At 38.2% G+C, this 20,541-nt stretch overlaps 3 protein-coding genes and 1 long non-coding RNA gene across 4 annotated transcripts; 2 read left to right on the top strand and 2 right to left on the bottom strand.

Moving 5' to 3' along the window:
• Positions 1-924: 924 nt before the first annotated feature.
• On the top strand, positions 925-1,777 carry LOC141612709 (uncharacterized). Its single transcript, XR_012529160.1, has 2 exons — positions 925-1,409; positions 1,514-1,777. It is a non-coding gene; the product is annotated as an uncharacterized LOC141612709 (long non-coding RNA).
• A 523-nt stretch (positions 1,778-2,300) lies between these two features.
• On the bottom strand, positions 2,301-6,377 carry LOC141611053 (plant UBX domain-containing protein 4-like). Its single transcript, XM_074429463.1, has 4 exons — positions 5,820-6,377; positions 4,256-4,547; positions 2,970-3,065; positions 2,301-2,869 (listed from the first exon to the last, which is right to left on the bottom strand). Exons 1-4 carry the CDS (start codon positions 6,248-6,250, stop codon positions 2,498-2,500), a joined length of 1,191 nt encoding a protein of 396 aa, XP_074285564.1. The 5' UTR covers positions 6,251-6,377; the 3' UTR covers positions 2,301-2,497.
• A 2,058-nt stretch (positions 6,378-8,435) lies between these two features.
• Positions 8,436-12,212, top strand: LOC141611052 (uncharacterized). Its single transcript, XM_074429462.1, has 3 exons — positions 8,436-8,768; positions 10,431-11,005; positions 11,845-12,212. Exons 1-3 carry the CDS (start codon positions 8,710-8,712, stop codon positions 11,916-11,918), a joined length of 708 nt encoding a protein of 235 aa, XP_074285563.1. The 5' UTR covers positions 8,436-8,709; the 3' UTR covers positions 11,919-12,212.
• Positions 12,213-12,435: 223 nt separating this feature from the next.
• On the bottom strand, positions 12,436-18,980 carry LOC141611050 (E3 ubiquitin-protein ligase RSL1-like). The gene is made up of 3 exons (XM_074429459.1): positions 18,165-18,980; positions 14,108-14,883; positions 12,436-12,869 (listed from the first exon to the last, which is right to left on the bottom strand). The coding sequence occupies exons 1-3, from the start codon at positions 18,870-18,872 to the stop codon at positions 12,749-12,751; spliced, it is 1,605 nt and encodes a 534-aa protein (XP_074285560.1). The 5' UTR covers positions 18,873-18,980; the 3' UTR covers positions 12,436-12,748.
• Positions 18,981-20,541: the final 1,561 nt, after the last annotated feature.

Genomic DNA, 20,541 nt, shown 5'->3' with positions numbered 1-20,541 from the left:
ACCTAAAAGATCAAGTAATCGCGCATGAAGCATGCCAAAAAAAAATGAGTAAGACCACCAAATACTCAAATAAATAACTATTGTACTTCCTAGATCTCAATCATTTGTATACCTTTCAATAAAATATCCCAACAAAGAATACAAAAAATACACAAATAATTGTGTAAGGCGATTTTACACGAGTTTATGGTAAAATTGACTCTTTTAAAAACTACATTCACCCTCTAATGTTTTTTTGGTGTTAATAAGGACTCTATTGTTTGACTTTTCACAAGTGTGACTTTTTCCTTCACAAGAGTCATAAATTGAAGCTGGCCACTTGTTTCACACCCGTGAACTTTGTTACATTTACCCTCTAATGTGGTACTGTTATATTCTATGTTACTCCGATTCTTCTAATTTCCTCGCGTACCCGTGTCTGACACTCGACACTCGGACATGGGACATGGGACATGAGTATGACACCGGACACTTCATTTTAAACCAAAATATGCATATTTTTCAGAATAATAGCGGAGTCTGACACATGGACACGCACCCGTATCGGATACTTCTAAACGAGTCTGAGTAACCTAGGTTATACTCCGTATTATCCTGTGTAAAACCACCTTATACAAGGGTAACCCAAAAAACTAAACAAATGATTTATGTATTTACATAGGGAGTGGAACAAAGCGTCTTGCTTGTTACGGGCTAATCCCGTCACAAGCTTGTGACCTCTCACAAAAAGGGAGGGGGGACAAGGTGGGGCACCCCACTCACTGACCCATGTGAGAGAAAATGGTATTCGTCACTCAATTGTGACATGTGTCCGTCACAAGTGAGAATTTGTGGGAGTGGAAAGTGGAAACATAATAAAAACAAACTAAATTAAAAAATCGAAAGCAAGAAGAACACAAACCTCGACGAACAAAGATGATCAAAGAAGAATCAAGATACTGAGGAACAAACAAACTCTTAGGCTCCATACTAATAAACCCAATATGCAATGCTCTTTCCACAACCATTCCTTTACCAAACCCTTTCACAACTCTCATCTCCCCAGCCTCCGTACTCACCACGCGCTTCGACTCGCGTAACACAAACATATCTTTTCTTCCTGATGGTCCATAAGGCTGAGGCGGTGGGAAATCCCTCTCATCCTCTTCTTCTTCTTCCTCCCTTCTTCTCCCTTCCTTCTCCCATTCTTCCTCCTCCTCCTCTTTCCGTCCTCGATGTCTCCGCTCTTCTTCCGCAGTCTTCTCCTGCCTCCGCCACTCTGCTGCCTTCGCCTCTGTCTCTTCTTTCTCTGTCGGAATCACTTCTCGCTCATCCGCCTCAATTTGGCTTGCTACATACTGCATTGTGTAGCATAGGACTAGTAATACCAACACTATTCCTTTCAATTTCGCCATTTTTTATAAAACTTGGTATGATTAATGAAATTTTGTATGATTTTTGTGTGATTTCTGCATGGAAGCATGCATGTGTGATTATATATAGTAATGTGATGTAATACGTGGCATTCATGCAGGAAAATAACACTTTTGCTGGCAGTTATTTACAAAGGACACCAGTTGAGTTTAGAATCATCCCATGTTTTCGTTTCTTACTTATTTTATCAGTATATAATATATTCATGGATTGAGTTTTTTAATTAGTCTTTGGGTGGCGATATTCAACAGTTGGATGGAGAACAGAGATTTAGATGTTTGAAAAGTGTGGTCCTTTACTGCACCATTCATTTGGTATGTTCAGGTAAATTACCGCAAGTGTATATGAGACGGTTTTATGATAAGACTATCCATAAATCAATTATGTGTTAAAGCCTGAGCTGCTGTGTGTATAAATATTTTGTTGATACTATTATTTGAGAAGGACTATCAAATAAAATTGTAAATCACTCACTAATTTTGTTTTCGCGAAAAAAAAAATTAGATAAATTAAAATCATTTGTTTTAGGGTATAAAAAATATTTTCTTTAGATTAACTTTCATCACATAACTAAATTCTCTTTTAATCAATTATAGTTTCAACTTTTTTCCTCAAAATTATACGGAACATATGACGAGAAATACGAATAGCCTATTGACACTATTATATAGTGTAATTTATTTAAAAATAAAAAATTTTATATACCTTTTATTTATTGCACAAGGTCTAAACTAGTAAATTGACTATGCAGACTGCAGTTAAGCCTGTGCTTGATTAAATTCGTATATATGCAACCAATCTTACTGCAAAATTAGGATCAACATTGGCTTTTTAGTAGAGAGTACCATCTAACCAGTCAATGCAACATTTGGGTTCAAAACAATCGATTTTCTAGGCTCAGCAACGAAGAAACTGAATAGCGGTCCGTGCATAAGAAATTTACATCCTGCAACATAATACGTATATAGGTTTATGTAGCAAATGTCTTGCAATTTAAATCTACGAAATGAACATTAAACTCAGAGTTTCCTCAAATCATAAGCTCAGTCTACTGAAAAACGGCGAGACATGAGTAAAACCCCATTTAGTACTTCTGGATGACCACGGAGTTAGAAAGGCCGGCTTGCTCAATGGTTTGGTCAAGTTCAGTCAACGGCTTAGGCGGAAATCCCATCAGTTGCAAGGTATAAGCACCTCCTCTAGTTGGCCTTGATGCGTCAATGAAGCCACGAATGTCTCTAATTGTATGGTGGTGGTTGAAGCGTGAGACCATGCGGGTGCCATCGGCCAATCTTAGCTGAATTGAGGTTGAGGGTAGTTTGTCGTCCACGACAAGACCCATCACAGGGGCTGGAGCAGTGTTCAGCACAGTGGATTCGGCAGGAGCAGAGGTGGTACTACCCAGCGTCCTACCAACTCCCTGGAATGCAATTTGTCGCCTTTGCGGTTCCTGCACCTGATAAAAGAAAAAGAAAAAGAAATAACACGTTTATAATTCTAATGTTGATGATAGAGAAAGGTCTTAAAAGTATATATACTCGGAAAGGAGGACATACAGGGCAATTTTCATCTCTCCTTGTAAGATTCACACTGACTTTAGTCCTCCTGTCTTTTGGCTCCAACTCTTTCGGGCACTCGGAATTTTTTATGCTCTGTACAAGTATTTGGGCAATAATCAGCATACTATAATGAAGTGTTAACAATGCCCCCAAAAACAGTGTAGCTTATAACAAAAACCAGCTCTAAAGTCTAAAAAACAGCAAATGGTTATTCACATGTCTCTTTAGGGTTATAAACCGACTTAATGGTGTTGAAATGGTAGTGAAACTGATAGAGGTTAGCAAAGTAACCAGCAGGTCTACACTCTACAGGCCGAATAAAAAAATTAGCCTTTGTTCATAAACTCAAATCACATTCCAGAAACCCACTGCCACCACTCGTAATTTCATTGCACAACAACCATATTACCAATCAGGTATCTTACTCAGATTTGGTTAGAAGTAAAACCCATGAAAATGGTTGGTCATTCATGCGTCAAGGTGCCAGACCTCAGCTATTTTAAGAAAAAAAAAATCTCAGGTTTTTAGTCTAAAATGAAGTTTTAGACTGTAGGCCATGTCAGATTGTCAAGAGTAAGGTCTTATGAAGAGTCAAGATAAGATTAACATTGCCCGTAAGGTTATCACCCTTTTTCCGTCTCTCGTTACGAGAACATCCATCCAGTGAAAACCCTTATATCCCATTTTCCTTCGATTGCTGTGTAGAGACACAGTTAAGACGCGTAAAATGGAAGTTATGTTTTTGATTAATGCTTTGCGCGTAAAAGAGGGAACATATGGACCGTGGAGGGTGCAAGGAATCAAGAATGAAAGGTACACAGCGTTTAATACAAGACAAACCTGCACGCTATTGTTATTCTCTTAATTGCAAGGAAGTATAACAGCTTATGCAGGGGTTAAGCCTATTGAAGAAGTCGAAAGGTTTGGGATTGGATTTATCAGTCGGAGTTTTTTCAATGCGGAATTACTGTATTATTTAGTACTTCCCATTTACTTGCATCTCCCTTTTATTGTATATGGTCTGCTTGTTAGTTGTTGCTATTATAACGTGACAAACATTCTGTTAAGCTACTAGCTCACTGGCACCAAGTTTGTTATTTTGAATGGCAAAACCTAGTAGAGCAAACTTTACCCAACAAGATGAAACACATGCGTAAAAGAGGCCTCTTAAGCAACAACCAATTCACGAAAGGTCTCAATCAACTAAATAAGAAGAGAGATTGTGGCTACTTCAAGGGAGATTGTGTCATAGGACTAAATGGGAAGAGCGATTGAGGGATTACCTCCAAAAATGAAGCATTGGCTTCATCATCAAGCAACCTCAAAGGGCCATCATTGACAGTAAACCCGTTACGCCAGAAAGTAATGGTATGATTAACTACTTCAGGAGGCGGTTCGTGTGGTGAAGCTGAGACCGTCTCTCCTGAAAGCAATCTGGCTGTTCCAGCAAAGCTTCTAGAGCTAGATGGTGGTTGATAAACATCAGCTGGTCCTTCCATAGCCCCCACACGTCTAGCATGCTCGAATATTGCATCAACATTATTGCCCTTTGAAGGATCTTCCACAACCATGCCACTGCATGCGTCAAACTGTTAGCCCATAGTAGCAAACTAGCATTTCACCGGAACGTATCTAAAAGATGAGTGAGCTAGAAACTTCAAATAAATAAATACAATTTTAAGTTCTCACAATTTTGCATAAAAAAAAGCCATCACATTATATCCTAGTATCTTACCCATTGTTTACAGCTACGATAATCATTCTAACTTTATCCTTCCGTTACTCAGAGGCCACTTTTGTTTACTTTTTATTTTCACAAGTATTCTAGTTGCTTGTTGAGATTGAAGTAATAAAATCCAAAGCGGTGTCAGATTCAAAATTAATTCAAGACTGGTTTCATTTTAGAAACATAATCCCACACTAATACAAGAATGCCTCCTAATATCAATCTTCACCGCAATTATCTTATTACATCAAAGCCCACCTCTTGTTCTCCATTGCAAGTATACTAAAACTTTCCAAGAGTATCAGACTATCAGCACATTATCGACATTCGCATACACTCGCTAACACTCTACAGTGTTCATTAGGGAACTCAAGATCCACAAAGAATCAACCGTACTGCAAATATTCAGTCAACTGTTTCTAAAACTAGCTTGATTGTTGGTAATTTTCAACAAATGAACCGAATACACAAAATCTACGCATTCCAAATCTTCTATTACCTCATCATCAACCTAATCAAAATCAAATCAACGAACAGCCGACAAATAAACTAAAGCATATTACGTTCTTTTGCACACTAAATTCTTCAATTTTAACTTATTAACCCTCTACATTGTTCATACACTCTATCTTGTCATCGCCTTCGCATTGCTCGACTTTATCACACTTGTAAAACTCTACATTGTTCATCAGGCTACTCAAGATCCACGAAGAATAATACGTATCAAAGAATGAACTCATCCGCATAAATTCAGTCCCTTCTTTCTTTAATTAACAAGATTGCTCGTAATCAATGTCACATTCTATCAACATTCCGACTACTCAATCACCTTAATCATCAACCTAAGTTAAATTATCAACAAGATTCTAAAAATAACAAAGAATGTACTAAAATTGAAGCTACAATGTGTTCTTTAATTATCATTTCATCGTCAAATCAACGCAATTAACGTCTCCATGAACAATAACAATCAAAATCAAAACCAAATCAAAACATAATCGATAAAGAAACTAAAATTAAAGCACATTTCATCACCAAATCAATAAGGTTAACAAACTAAACAACAAATCATGAACACAACTAAAATTAACTATAAATTCAAGAATTTCAACTTAAGCTACCTTTTATGTCCGCCAGTGAAGTACTGAGGAGGACGATCACCATCGTCATCACCGTCGCTACCAGAACCGTCATTATTGAGATCAGCCAAAGTACGAACACCGCTGCGAGTCGTGCGCGTCCGGAGATTATACTGTGATCTACCTGCAGCAGCCGGCGGCGAGTGCGATCGAGACCGCGACGGAGAAGGAGACGGTGATCGCGAAACTTCGGCAGCAGTGTCGTCGACTTCAACGTTGGGGATGGCGGCGGTTTCGGCGGTGTTCGACTCGAAGAAGGTTGAAACGGCGGCGTCGAGGTCGAAGTTATGGCTTTCGAGGTAGAATTGAGCTTCTTCAGGTGTTGAGGATGTGATCTCCATGAATGTGTTCACCATAGGGTCAGGGATAGGGTTAGGGTTTGGTTGTTCGTGGTGTTGTTGGTCGGACGCCATTGATGGAGCTTGATTTAGGTTTCTTTCTTTCGAGTGGTGTTTGTTTTGATTGGAATTGGGAATGATTGATATTTTGTGATTTTGGGGTTTGCGTATTCGTTGCTTGGCAAAGGGGCCAATAAGGCAATACGTCTAATTGGATTGAAGTCGAGTCCGTCCTGGTTAATAGTTTATTTTCGTAGTACGATTTTTACTTGGGTCCTGTTTGGTAAACAGCATATTAGGTAAAATTAGTAGATTTTGACTTAAATAGTAGTTTGACTAATCAATCTACTAATTTTACGTGTTTGGCTAATAGCATATTCAGACAGCATATTAGCCGGAATCTATTGTTTTTGAATATGCTGTTGATAGCAGCATATTGCAATAGCACAGGGGCGTCTTAAAACAAATGGAGGCCCGGTGCACCGAGAAAAAATGAAACCCCAAATATGAATGTGCAAGGGTACTATACTTCGATTTTTGTATTAAATTTAATTAATAGGGCTTATAAATTCAGTGTTAAAAAACGGAGGCCCGGTTCCTCCGCCCGTGGTTGCACGGGTTGTTAGACTCCCCTGCAATAGCATATTGAGTTTATACATAGAAATGATAGATTTTCATATAATTTGCTAAAGGTAACACTTACTAACGGAGGCCCGGTTTCTTTCTTTCTTTCGAGTGGTGTTTGTTTTGATTGGAATTGGGAATGAATGATATTTTGTGATTTTGGGTTTGCGTATTCGTTGCTTGGCAAAGGGGCCAATACGGCAATACGTCTAATTGGATTCAAGTCGAGTCCGTCCCGGATAATAATTTATTCCCTCCGCACCACACCAAAGGTAACGTAGGGAAAATTGGAGTATTTAAGAAAAAGTGGAAAAAGTAAGGGTAAAGAGGGAATAAATAGGTGGGGTATGTAATTGGGTGTTTAATTGTGGGTTGGTAGGTGGGGTATGTAATGGCATTTTGTGTAAATATCAAATGGTTATAAGGATAATTTGGTAATGTTGTGGGCCAAATAAGGAATGTTACCTTTGGTGTGGTACGTCCGTTTATAGTAAGTGTTACCTTTAGTGTGGTACGGAGGGAGTATTTTCGTAGTACGATTTTTACTCGATTTAATACTCTTTTACAGTATATTCCATTTGCTTGCCCTTGCCTTAATGACAAATAATAGACCATATCTTTTCAAATTTTAACCCTACCTGTAGGTCGAATCTAAATTTTTTCAATCTTATAACCTAACTTGATTGAAATAGATTATCTTAACATGTTAATTGATTTTGATTGATCTAATTAATGTTGTATTAGGATTTTAATTGAATTATGTAGGGTTTGAGTTTATTTAATAACAAAGCGTCTTGCTTATGACGGGCTAATCCCGTCACAAACTGAAAACCTCTCACAAAAAGGGAAAGGGGACAAGGTGGGGCACCCCTCATGTTCTTCCCACTCACCTCTAGATGAGTATTTTGTGAGAGGAAATAGTATCCGTCACAAGCTTGTGATGGATAATCGTCGTCTTCAATGAGATTTTGACTGATGGCGGCATTGTGGGATTGGATAGTCGTTTTGCTGGTTCGTTGACGGCGTAATGGGAGCCCGTAAGGCCGTAACGTTCTCTTCAATTCTCAAAAGCTTTTGTCACTTCATCCCTGAAGAGACAAACAACAAGTTGCCTACTCGGTTATGCTATCAGAGATTTTTTGGAAAGTCGGAATAGGAGAGCAATCATCTTGCCATCTTGGAGTGAGCTTACTACTTAGATGTATTCAACCGTCATTCGATAATCACAGATTTTGTAATTTGCATCCACTCTTTACGTCGTTAGAACAAAAATTTGACATAAACAGAAGAAGACCCCGTAGAATTTATCTAGTTTTATTGAATCATTTAGTGAATATATTCTATTCATATTAGAACATTTATTTAGTTCCTCCATTTTTCGAACCTTCTTCCAATCTGCTTTTACATGATCTTCAAGACAAAACTTTGATAATATTTTTCAGCTTATATATGTTACTCTTTCTCGTCAAAAACACAGGCCCGTCAGTCCGCTCCGCCCTCCACCCACCACGAGCCTGTCCCGGGTCAAACATACTCCTAACCCGGCAAAGCCGGTTCAGGGCTAACCAGATGAGCCCGGTTCGAAGACAGCTCTAACTCTGACCCTAAAGCATATTCAAATCAAAATCGAAAAAATAGAGGGAGTATTATTCAAATTCTACAATCTAAAATATCTAAAAAATAGGGAATATTTTATGAAACATGATGGGGACAATGGATAACCATTCTGAACCCACCCCACAGCTCAAAACTGTCCAATGAAGATCATAATTTCACATGCTTCATCAACTTGCTTCCCATTTCTTTAATCATTTCCATTTTCCAATAAACCTGCCTTTCAACACAAATTACTTTACATTTCTATCAAATTTCCTTAACATCGAAGAAACACAGCTCAACTTACTTTGTACATGGCTGATTTAATTCAATTTAATCAAAATTCTAACGATTCCCCATTAATATTTAGCAGGTTTGATGATCTGGGTTCTTGTTTAATTCCTGTTTTTTTTTTTTTTTTTTTTTGCTTTTTTTGAATTTTTTTCAATTTGAAGATGACTGTTGTTTACCTGTTTATGCAGAAATTACTATAGAATAAGACCGTCTTTTATTGGTTAAATGCTCATTTATTACAGTTGGTCTTACACAATACTATAGAATAAGATCGTCTTACAGTATAGTGTCAGTCTTTTTATTGGTTAAACGTTCATTTACTACAGTCGGTCTTACACAATAACTACTGATTTTATGTGATTTCTGCTTGGTTGATGAGGTGCTGCTAAGTTTAATACAACTGTGAGCTTTCATTTTATGATTAGAAACAATTGTGGGTTAGATTATTGTAGGCAATTTAATGGAAATTTAAGTGCTTAAAGTGGAAATCTTTTGCTGTAGAAAGTAGTGTTCTTTCAACATTTTGGTATAATGTTTTGATTAAAATGCTTAATCAACTGATGATCCTGTATTTAGGAACTTTTACAGCTGAAAATTTCAGGCTTTGATGTCTTTTGATATCCCAACTGATTGATGTAATGATGCTTACTCACTTCTTCCCAATCATTTTTTCACAAATTCTCCTTATAGACGGACACTATCCGTCTATAGCTATAGAGTATAGACGGATAGTGTCCCTTTTACAAATGAAAGTGGGTAGTGTGATAGATGAACCATCTCAACCAAAACCTTAAGGTGATGGTTGAGGACCAACTATTATAGTTATTTCTATTACGCTCCCTCACTCAAATGCCCGTTGGGCTTGAAGAGTGGTTGGTTGTGCACCGGCTCCCCCGTACCGTGTGCTGTGTTTCCACTTCGAGTTTTTGAGGGGTTTTGAGGTTGCCAGGATTTGAACCCGTGACCTTCGGTCTCACTGGCTCTGATACCATGATAGATGAATCATCTCAACCAAAACCTTAAGGTGATGGTTGAGGCCCAACTATTATAGTTATTTCTATTAGTGCAAGTGGGTGGGAAATGGATACCCCCACTTGCCCTCCCACTTTAATTTTGTGAGAGAGTTATAGACGGATAGTGGCCGTCTATAATGAGACGGACTAAGAATACTATGATTATATGTTGAGGTAGCTTCGGCTGCATATATGGCACAATCATCAAGATGACTGTGCAAAATGACCATGATCAGCTGATCAGGGCATGACAACTGATTCCGCGGTCAGGGCTGCAACCAACATTTAATACCACGAATATATATGTGGCCTTTGTTTTACTTACGATTCTACTAAACAAATAGATTTCTCAGAGTTTTACATGCAAAATATTGATACTAATTTTGTGTAATTGTGTCGTATGATTTTTGAGCGTTTGCTTGGGTGTGTTTGGATTGAGGGATTTGGAGGGAAAGGGAGGGGAGGGAATTGGAAGGATGACAAATCCATTGTTTGGTTAGCAAAATGATGGTAGAGGGATTTGGAGGGGAAATGGATCCCTCCTACAAGGCAAATTATTTTCCCATCAACGTAGGCAAGATTTGGAGCGAAAATCACCTCCTCCATTCTCCCTCCCCTCCCCTTCTCTTCCTTTCCCTTCCCTCCTTCCCCCTCCCCTCCCTTTCCCTCCATTTTTCCTATCCAAACAAGGCCTTAATTTGTCATCTACTCTTGGGTGTTTATTTCAGGGCTTTTGGAAATAAGAACATGAATCTCGATGCTGTCAACTTGAAAAAGAGGAAACTACTCCCTGGAGTTGCTGAAGACTTGGGACTCCCTGCACCAAAGCATAAATGTTGTGAGACGGTTGCTGATTCCGAATATGACTTGTCGCCCACGAGCTCCATGGTTACAGAGGATGTTCATACATGGGTAGATGATAGTGAGCCTGATATTAACAGTATGTTGGATACACAAGGGGACTCAACCCAAGATAGCAGTAGCGGTCTAGGAGATACTAAATCAGGAATTCTTGATGTCAACGTTAATGCAGGTTTCGGAAATTCAGATTCTTATTATGAGGCTTCTACTTCCTGGGCAGGCAGTTCAAGGAATAAAAGGGATGGCAAAGAAGAAGAGAAATGTATCAACCAAGATACTAGTTGGCTTGATGCTGATGATTTGGAGGTGTGTATAAGTTCGGAGTATTGCCACGATAACAGTGGACAAACAACTAAAGGGGGGCTCCATGAGTTTCTTTCCTCGAGCGGGGTGGATCCAAGTTTATTTGCTCTTGCATCGGAGAGTTGGGGCGGTGAACAAGGTAATTTGTTTTATTTCCCTATACATCTTGATCTAAAATCGGTCTTTTCACCACCCGTTTGGTCCCATTTACTTAGGGGTGTCAAATTCGTAAAACGTCCTGAATCCCTAAGGGTGTGTTTGGATTGAGTGATTTGAAGGGAAAAGAAAGGGAGGGAGAGTAGGGGATTTAAAATCCCTTATTTGGATAACAAATGAGGGTGGAGGGAAATGGAGGGGGAGAGATTTGGAGGGATCCAATTTCCCTCCTCCAAGCCTAATCAAAATCTCTCCACAATAGGCAAGATTTGGAGGGAAATTGTATCCAAACACCCACACCCCATTCCCCCTCCCCTTCCCTTCTCTCCCTTTCCCTTCTCTCCTCCCCCCTCCCCTCCCTTTCCCTCCATTATTGCTATCCAAACACACCCTGAGGGTGTGTTTGGATACCATTTTAGGAGGAAAAGGGAGGGGAGGGGGAGTGAGGTGAAGGAAAAGTAGGGGAGGGGAGGGGAGAGGAGGGAAATAAATTATGATTGTTTGGATAATAAAAATGATGAGAGGGTGATGGAAGGGGAGAAAGAGGGAGATGGTAGAGTGGATGGAGGATGCTGATGAAATGAGAGTCAAAAAAAGTTTTCCTTCCAAATCCTCCCCTTCCATTTCCCTCCTTCCATATATTGCAACCAAACAAAGGAAATTAAACCCCTCCCTTTCCATCCCCTCCCTTTCCCTCTAATTCTCTCAATCCACACCTTGAGAGTCGACTTTTCACATACGAGGACTTGAATGCTACTTTGAAACGATTTTCATTTTCTAAACATGTTAATTTGAATCTTCTTAATCTATTGCTTGATGCAGAGACTCATCCCGGAAGACCCAAACCAACAATTGATCAAGAATTTGAACAATATTTTTCAAGTCTCATGTTGTAAAGTAATTTTGTTTGCCTCTGTACTCAGATCGACATTTAGGCGTCTGTTATATTCTGGAATTCTCGCGTCTGAACTTGTAGATAGAAATAATAGCGGCATTTCAGATTCCATTCTCGGATCTTGACACTGTCCCTTAATGTCATTTGTGCTAGAGTGTAGACTACCAATTAAGCTACAAATGTAGATTGATGTTTGTTCCTCAACTAACAATTGAGCTACCTCAGCCAATTAAAATGAGGATTGATTCGGAAAATCTGAGCTCGAACTCCTGTTAAGAAGATGCCGATTTTTGTTCGATCTTTTGCAAAACGATTGTATGCATTTTTGTTTCTCACCCAGGATTTCCATTTAATTGTGGTGCTATTGGGGTAAAGTAATACGCTACGTCTATTGACAACAACAAACAACATCAGGGCCTTAATTCCAAAATGATTTAGGGTCGGATGACATGAATATCCTTCGCACACCTCAAAATGCAGAAATATAGAAAAGGAAAAGTGAAAAACAAACGGGGTGAAACATAATACAAAAGCAAAAGGAACCGTGCAATAAAGGTAAGTTAACTTATAAACATACAACCAATAGTGTCAACATCTATTATTCGGTCCCAACCGAACCTGCAAACACATCCATTTTAAGAGTGTGACATCGCAGACAGCTTCCTTCCGAGGAAGGAGTCGAAGAAAAAAGGGACAAAAGAAGACATTTTTTGAATGCTCACAAAATATGTACATCCATAGACGAGAAGTACAGGAATTTAAGTTTACGTCACATGAATATCACCGTACTGAATACCCCTTGTACTCTCAGGTCTGAACACCCCACCTCGTCTAGCGTTGCCTGACATTGCGACCACGAATGATATTTGGTTCATCCCAGAGTCTACACTTGCAAGTTTGTTTCTTGTTCTTCCAGGCAGCTCCACAAATATAGCAAAACTCAAAACCACATCTACAATGAATACGAGAGTATCATTAGCATTCGAGAATAACGAAACTTAAACTCAATGTTATTCAGAATGTCAACCAGAGGAACAAAAGCCTTTGAACTTTAAGATGTTGGTGAGGATTACTGGATTACGATTTCCTCTGCATACATTTGTATCTAGATACCGAATCAAGAAGAAAGAGTATCATAGACACAAAATGCGCCGCTTTTGCAATCAAATTTGAAATTTCAAATTATAATTTTGTGCAAAAAAACTGGATTTTAAAGAGGACTAAGGCCGTGTTCTTTTGGACTAAAACTGATCTGATTTGAACTCAACTGAACTTCTAGGATCTGAACTGAACTTATAGGATCTGAACTGAACTTAAAAACTTTAAATCCAAAAAGAACGGGGCCTTACATGTAATAAAGGATTAAAAGATCATAACATGGCAAAGTGAAGTGCATAATAAAGAATTACAAGGTCCAAAAATAAGGAAATTGCATAGGAATTGCATAGCTAGTTCCGCCTTATCTACAAGACACACAGAGGCGTTTGGCTATAGTGCCTCAGTAAACCTTAGGCTTAAGCTCAGCTAAGACACTTTTCGAAACTAACATCGATCTTAAAGCAATATCACCACGGTTTAACCTTTTACCTTTACAAACAATTGTTTATGGGGAAAACTATTCGAAACATGTGTATAAGCAAATCTCGGATGTATTTGTCAAGCCCAAGGTCATTAGAAAATCAAGTAAATTTTCTGATCTGAAGACTAAGTGAAGATTTAACCTATTTGGTAAACAGTTTTAGCAGCGACCCATTACGTTACATCCATGGCATCAATGCTACCACCCACTACGTTACTCCGACTGGCTATGTTACCCCGGCTCTACTTATTCCTACACGTACCCGTGTCTGACACTCGAGTACTCGACCCTCGGACATGGGTATGACTTATGAGAGAAAGACGCTTAGACACCTCATTTCAAGCCAAAATATGAAGATATTTCATAAAAAAAGCTATTCTTGCTTGTGAGAGACATAAGCTTCTGATGTCTTACAAACCCCTTTCCTTTTTAACATTTTTAAAACGGTTGTGAGACATCACAAGCTCACAAGTAAGAATTTATGTTGCTCCAAAATAGCCAAGTCTGACACTTAAGACACGCACCCGTGTCGGATACTTGCTTGAATAACATAGCCCAAAGGCCCTATTAGACATAAGCAGTCAACAAAACCGTAGAAAGGAATGGAGTACCTGCAAGTGATATGGTAGCAACCTTCAGCAAGTTCAATCACATTTGCGCACTGAGGACACTGGGGCCAACTTTTTTCTGTTGCAAGAGATTTCAGTTTTGTGTCCAAATTGTTTGAATTATTCTGGATGTATTGTTGGAAAGAATGGCATGACCTGGACGAATGCCAAGGCACTTTGCAACTAGCACAGAAAAGTCCATGGCATTTGATGCATCTGCTTGAGCCATTTTCTTGATATCTTACAAATGTATTCCAAGTATACTCGTTAACCTCGCTTATTGACATCAGCATAGAGCACTTAGGGTTTGGGCAATAAACTTTCTCGGCCGCAGGAATGGTATCTTCTTTCACACGTTGGCTCATTATATCCAGCAATTTCGGGGACAAGAGTTTTCGGCATCTTTCAATTGGTATACCAGATTTACAACCTTCAGACGGACATTTGGGTAAGCTACCATCAAGCAACTTAGTCTCCAGATGTTGTTCCATGCAAAAAGAGCAGAAACGGTGTCTACAACGATCAACTGAAAACATAAGCTTAGAAACCCTGTCTTCAAAGCATATCGAGCAGGTCTCTGTCTCCTTTTTTCCGGAGCTAGAACTAGCTAATTTTACGAGCTGAGAAGACAAGGATGATCTTGCCAGCCTAAATGCAAACTTAACATCACTACGAGCAATAAGGCTTGGACTACACTGAACGAATTGTTTTTGAAGAAGATTCACCCTGTCTATGATGTTTGCAATGCTGCGGTCAGTAGGTTGACGCCACCCACTCACCTGCAATAAAAACGATGTTTTATGAGTTGAAAACCATTAACTCGAGTATGAGTTTTCAAGGACGCTCATAGGAGAAATCCAATCGTACGGAAATGTAAAAAGAAGCTAAAGTGAGCTTGGCAGGCAATTATAAAAGAGCCAATCTAAGAGGAAAGAAGAAATTAAACTCTTGCAACTGAGAATAGGCATGAATTGTAGCACTGTCAAAATTTAGACATGCTGAATGGTCAATTTACAAGAATCACGTCCATGTTCAATAAATTCATGCCTCACATCAGCTAAAAATATAGTGTGTTGGACCACGCTTAAAATGAAACTATCTTGTTTAATTCCCCCAATCTCATGCACATAAAGATGCGCAAAAGTGTTAATTAAGCCCCTTAACTTTGTTCAATTGTGAAATTAGGCCTCATAAGTTTCAATTGGAGCAATTAAGCCCCTTAAGTTTCACCAAAAGTGAAATTCAACCCCATTTTCTAAATTTCACCAAATTCCTATATTAAAATCACTTTTAATACAATTTTATCAAATATAAAATATTTTGTTTTATGATTTTAAAACTTTTATATTTGTATTAAATATTGAGAATTGTATTATTTGAATTTTATAGTATATAGACTATTTATTATATTTTTCGATGGGAATGTTGTTGAGGGTTCGGATTTCTTCAGATATCTAGGATCTATTATTCAAAAAGATGGGGAGTTAGACGGAGATGTGACTCACAGAACTAAAGCGGGATGGTTGAAATGGAAGAGTGCTTCAGGGTTTTTATGCGATAAGGATATGCCCCAAAGATTAAAGGGAAAATTTTATCGCACGGCAATTAGGCCTGCCTTACTTTACGACTCGAGTGTTGGTAGTGAAGCATTGTCACATTCAAAAGATGAGTGTGGCGGAGATGCGCCATGTTGAGGTGGATGTGCGGACATACAAGGAAAGATCGGTTAAGGAATGAGGTGATTAGGGAAAAGGTAAAAGTGGCGCCAATAGAGGACAAGATGATGGAAAACCGGCTAAGATGGTTTGGACATGTGAGAAGGAGACCTATGGACGCTTTGAGTTAGGAGGCCGGAGACTTGGAGAACAGAAAAAGGTCCCTAGAGGTAGAGGAAGAGCGAGACAGACATGGTTGAGAGTGATAGAGCATGATATAAGAGTTATGGGGCTTGAGGAGAGTATGGTGACGGAGAGGGCACAATGGAGGGAAATGATACATGTTGATTTTTAGTATTTGATGTTTTTTGACATATTTAGTGTTTTTTTATTTAATTTCAAGAAATTAAATTATTTATTCTTCTCTCCTTTATTGCACTTTTTTACCAACCACTTTCTTACAGATTTTACTTGGTTAATTCCGGATCCTTAATTCTATTTCGGTTTTTAAAAATCGTTTTAATCTTTTCTCTCGATTTAAATTTTAAGTTTTTATAAAAGAAATCCGGAATTTCGATTTTAAAACCCCTAAGTTTACCTTGATTTTCCATTACATTTTCGTTCTTCCTTTTTGTTTTTCATCTTCCCCTTTTTTTATTCGCATTTTGAGGCGCGCGTTCACCCATGGACTGTTCGAAAGGATGATTCATGTCAGCCGACCCCAAATCATTTTGGGAATAAGGCTCTGATGTTGTTGTTGTTGTTGTTGTATAGACAATTTATTATATATGTATGAATACTATATAAATTATAAACAATTTACTAAATATGTATGTAAAAGTGTTCTTCAATGATTAATAAATTATGTAGAATTTTGTAAAGTTGCAATTAGTAAATTTTTAGTATTTAATAAAATTTTTTATTGTAGTATAAAATATTTTAATTAAAATTGTTGTGAAAATTTTAAAAATTGGGTTGAATTTCACTTTTTGTGAAAGTTAAGGGGTTTAATTGTTCCAAATGAAACTTATGGGGCCTAATTTCACAATTGAACAAAGTTAAGGGGCTTAATTATCACTTTCGCGCATAAAGATGCACCAGCTACAAGTAATAACTAAGTCCAACACGGTATAAAGATTACTCACATTTTGTGAGGCCTAAAACTTTATATCCAAATTCCAAACTCAGCCAAACACGGTTTTAGGAAAAGAATTCCAACTCCATATCACCTGTGTTCTATCATGCCAACCAAACGAAACCTATATTCCTTTCCATAGAATCATCTGATTCGGAACTTAATTTACATAATGTGCTACTCAGGATTTTCTATTCCGAGTCCATTTCCTACTGAGTTAGTAAATTAATTAATACATGAAAGAGGCAAAGAGCTGGATCTATGCAAACACTAAGCGGCTTCTGTTGCCAGTGCCATTACAAAAATAAAGACATTAGCATTCAATTCTAAAAAGCTGATAGTGACACCTGCGGTTCGAATCACACTGGATTCTTGTTCGTTAACAGTAACATTATCCTAAATTTCCAGTGCCTCAAATGCTCCCACTTATAGCAGTCTAAAATTGGTTATAGGTAACACGTAACTGAAATTGCATCTAAAGCACATTGGTCGGATTAAAAAAGTACGCACAGAGACTTTAATGAGCCATTTCAAACTTTCCGTTCACAAAACAATCACGGAGAGTTTACTGATCGACATATGTACAAACCTCGCGAAAACCACTAACCACATACTTACCAACTAATTTGAACTAGTAAAACAAAGACTACACCTGAAACAGCAATAGCAACAACAACAACAAGAAGTGCATTAACCTAATTCCGTCACATTCATTTGTTTACTTTGTGGAACTCTCAACACAGTTAAAAAAACAAAGGTAAGCAATTTGAACTAGTCAAACAAAGACTACACCTGAAACAGCAATAGCAACAACAACAACAAGAAGTGCATTAACCTAATTCCGTCACATTCATTTGTTTACTTTGTGGAACTCTCGACACAGTTAAAAAAACAAAGGTAAGCAATTTGAACTAGTCAAACAAAGACTACACCTGAAACAGCAATAGCAATAGCAGCAACAACAACAACAACACGAAAAAGTGCATTTACCTAATTCCGTCACATTCATTTGTTTACTTTGTGGAACTCTCGACACAGTTAAAAAAACAAAGGTAAGCAATTGAAAGAAACAAATTATGAACTAAATTAACATACTAGTCAAACAAAGACAATTCATTTATTTGCTTTGCTGAAAACTCCCTCTTGCCACAACAAAACAAAGGTAAACAATTGACGGAGACCAGAATACTGATGATAAAAAAGCAAAGGTAAACAATTGACTGAAACAAACAACGTCTTAAATCAAAACACTAAGGTTATAGAAACTCACAGCCTGGAAAAACAGAAAATCATCACAAAAATACTCAATTCTCTTCAACTCTAACGCCATAGCAGCATCAAGTCCAGCAATCAAACCTTCAAACTCTACTCTTTCTCCGTTCAATTCTCCCTCATTAACATCAATTACCGGTTTCGAAACCTCGAAAATTAAATTATCCCGGGGATCGCAAATCGCAACACCAATCGCCGCCACCTTCTCCCTACCATCAAAATCCAAAATTCCCTTGAAATAAACCCTAAAACACTCAATTCCTAGACTTACATCACTTGAATTCGAGGAAGACGATACAGACGAAGAACAATACGGATTTTCGAAATTATCGCCGTATTTTTGCCAATCATTTTCAGGAAATTGAACAATTTCTGAAGCGAATTTATGATCATGCAATTGAATGCTTAGGTTTTGCTTAATTTTCTTCATTTCTAACTTAGATTGCTCGAAATCGCGTTGTTCTTGCTCGTATTTCTCGATTTCGAGGAGCATTGCGTCGCTAAAATGCACCGACGAAGACGGTGATTCTTCGGCGAGTAACGGTAATGGCGGAGGTGGTTGAGGAGAGAGAGCTTGAGATGCTGCCATGGCTTCCTGCATTTGGAGGTTGAAGGCGATATCCAAGTCGGAATCGTGGAGTTTTGCCGCCATTAATTCTTGACGTTGGAAGGAAATTAGGGTTTTGAGATCGTGGTCGTCTTCCATGGCTGGCAACTTGGCAAGTGGCGTCTTTAGTGCAGTTAAAAATTAGATAAAGAAAAAAGTCTCTCTCTAGTTTCTACCGATGGTAAAAAAAAACGAAGTGAAATGTTCGAGTGAAAATGGTTAGGATCAGAGCCTCAGAGGTGATCATGGGTCGGGGCAGTGCGGAACTGGTCCGGGCAATATAACAAAGTGGCTCATATGTGTGGCTGTGTTGGGTCTGAGTCGAGCCACATGTATGGGCATATTATCGAGCCTAAACTAGGCCCTTATAAGTTAAATCAGACTTTTGGGCTTAAATAGACTTTTCGAGTCTTAAAATTTACGACTTATCTAAGGAATAACTAACATAATACTTTGCATAAAATATGATGAAAAGCATACCGTGTATAAATTGTTCTTTGGTAAATAAAGGGCCCTAGTCCTGAGGCGGAATTGGCCTGGTTGGGTTAATGGACTTGAGCCATTTGAACACCTCGAATTAGGGCATATGGATTTAAGGTTTAACTACAACGTAGAAGGCTAGAAGCCATATTACTTGAATATATATTTCAAATTGTACACTTGTTTAAAAACGGGTTAATTGGATGTTCGTTTCGTGTTCAGTCAATTTAGGCTGGATTGTTTTGGGTTTGCAAAAATTCAATATAGATCTCGTCGGTTGAGTCATTCTATATTATAGGTCACTTTCGGGTCGGTTATTATCAAATCATTTTCAGGTCCTTAGTTTTGGTGTTGAGTCAAGTTATACGAACCAGGTCAATTTTGTCAAGTTTAATTGTGAGTGATATTTACGGGGATGCGGTAGTTGATTATGCACATTTGTACGAATTTACAAGTTCAAGAGAGTTGTATACTTTATAATTAGTTAACTTAAGACATTGTTGTGCTACTCGTTTTAGATGATTTGAAAGTCATTGTCTTCCTCTTTCATCTATCATCAACGAGGATCCAAATGACATACTCGAACTTAAATAACCTACCCTCACCTAAATACAAACATACTCAAAAATCACAAATTTCCATTATAGACGGACATTATCCGTCTATACACGTATAGACGGATACCACTTCCTCTCACAAAATACCCATTTGCCATAAAGTGGGAAGCACATGGGGGTGCCCCACCTTGTCCCACCTACCTATTTTATTAGAGGTATTTACCTGTCTATTCGCTCCACCCGTCTATACCAAGACCTATTGCTCAAAAATACCTAACTTAAGCTGATCTGTCTTGACTGACCGTTTGCTAGTACTTCCTCCATTCAACTCCACTCTACCATATTTCCTTTTTCATCCATTCAACTCCACTCTACCTATTTCCTAAAAAAGAATGACAAATGACCATTTTATCCTCCTACCTCATTACTTATTTACAATATTTGTCACTCATACCCCACTACTTTTACATCAAACTCCACCCTTTTCCACTCATACCCCACTTATTTACACCATACCTCATTACTTATTTACAATATATTCCACCCAACCCCACCCTTCTTAATATTTGTGCAAAACACAAATAGGTAGAGTGGAGTTGAATGGAGGAAGTATAAGCACAACCAATGCTCAAAATTTTGGCATGACTAAGTAATTCATAGCACATGACTCATGACTTATCACATGTATATAATTATAGTCACAAAAAGAAACATGTACTAGGTAATTATAG

This window comes from Silene latifolia, chromosome 11 (genome assembly GCF_048544455.1).
Source record: "Silene latifolia isolate original U9 population chromosome 11, ASM4854445v1, whole genome shotgun sequence".
NCBI lineage: Eukaryota > Viridiplantae > Streptophyta > Magnoliopsida > Caryophyllales > Caryophyllaceae > Silene > Silene latifolia.
The sequence above is the reverse complement of the archived record's forward strand: the minus strand, read 5'-3'. Positions and strand labels throughout refer to the sequence as shown.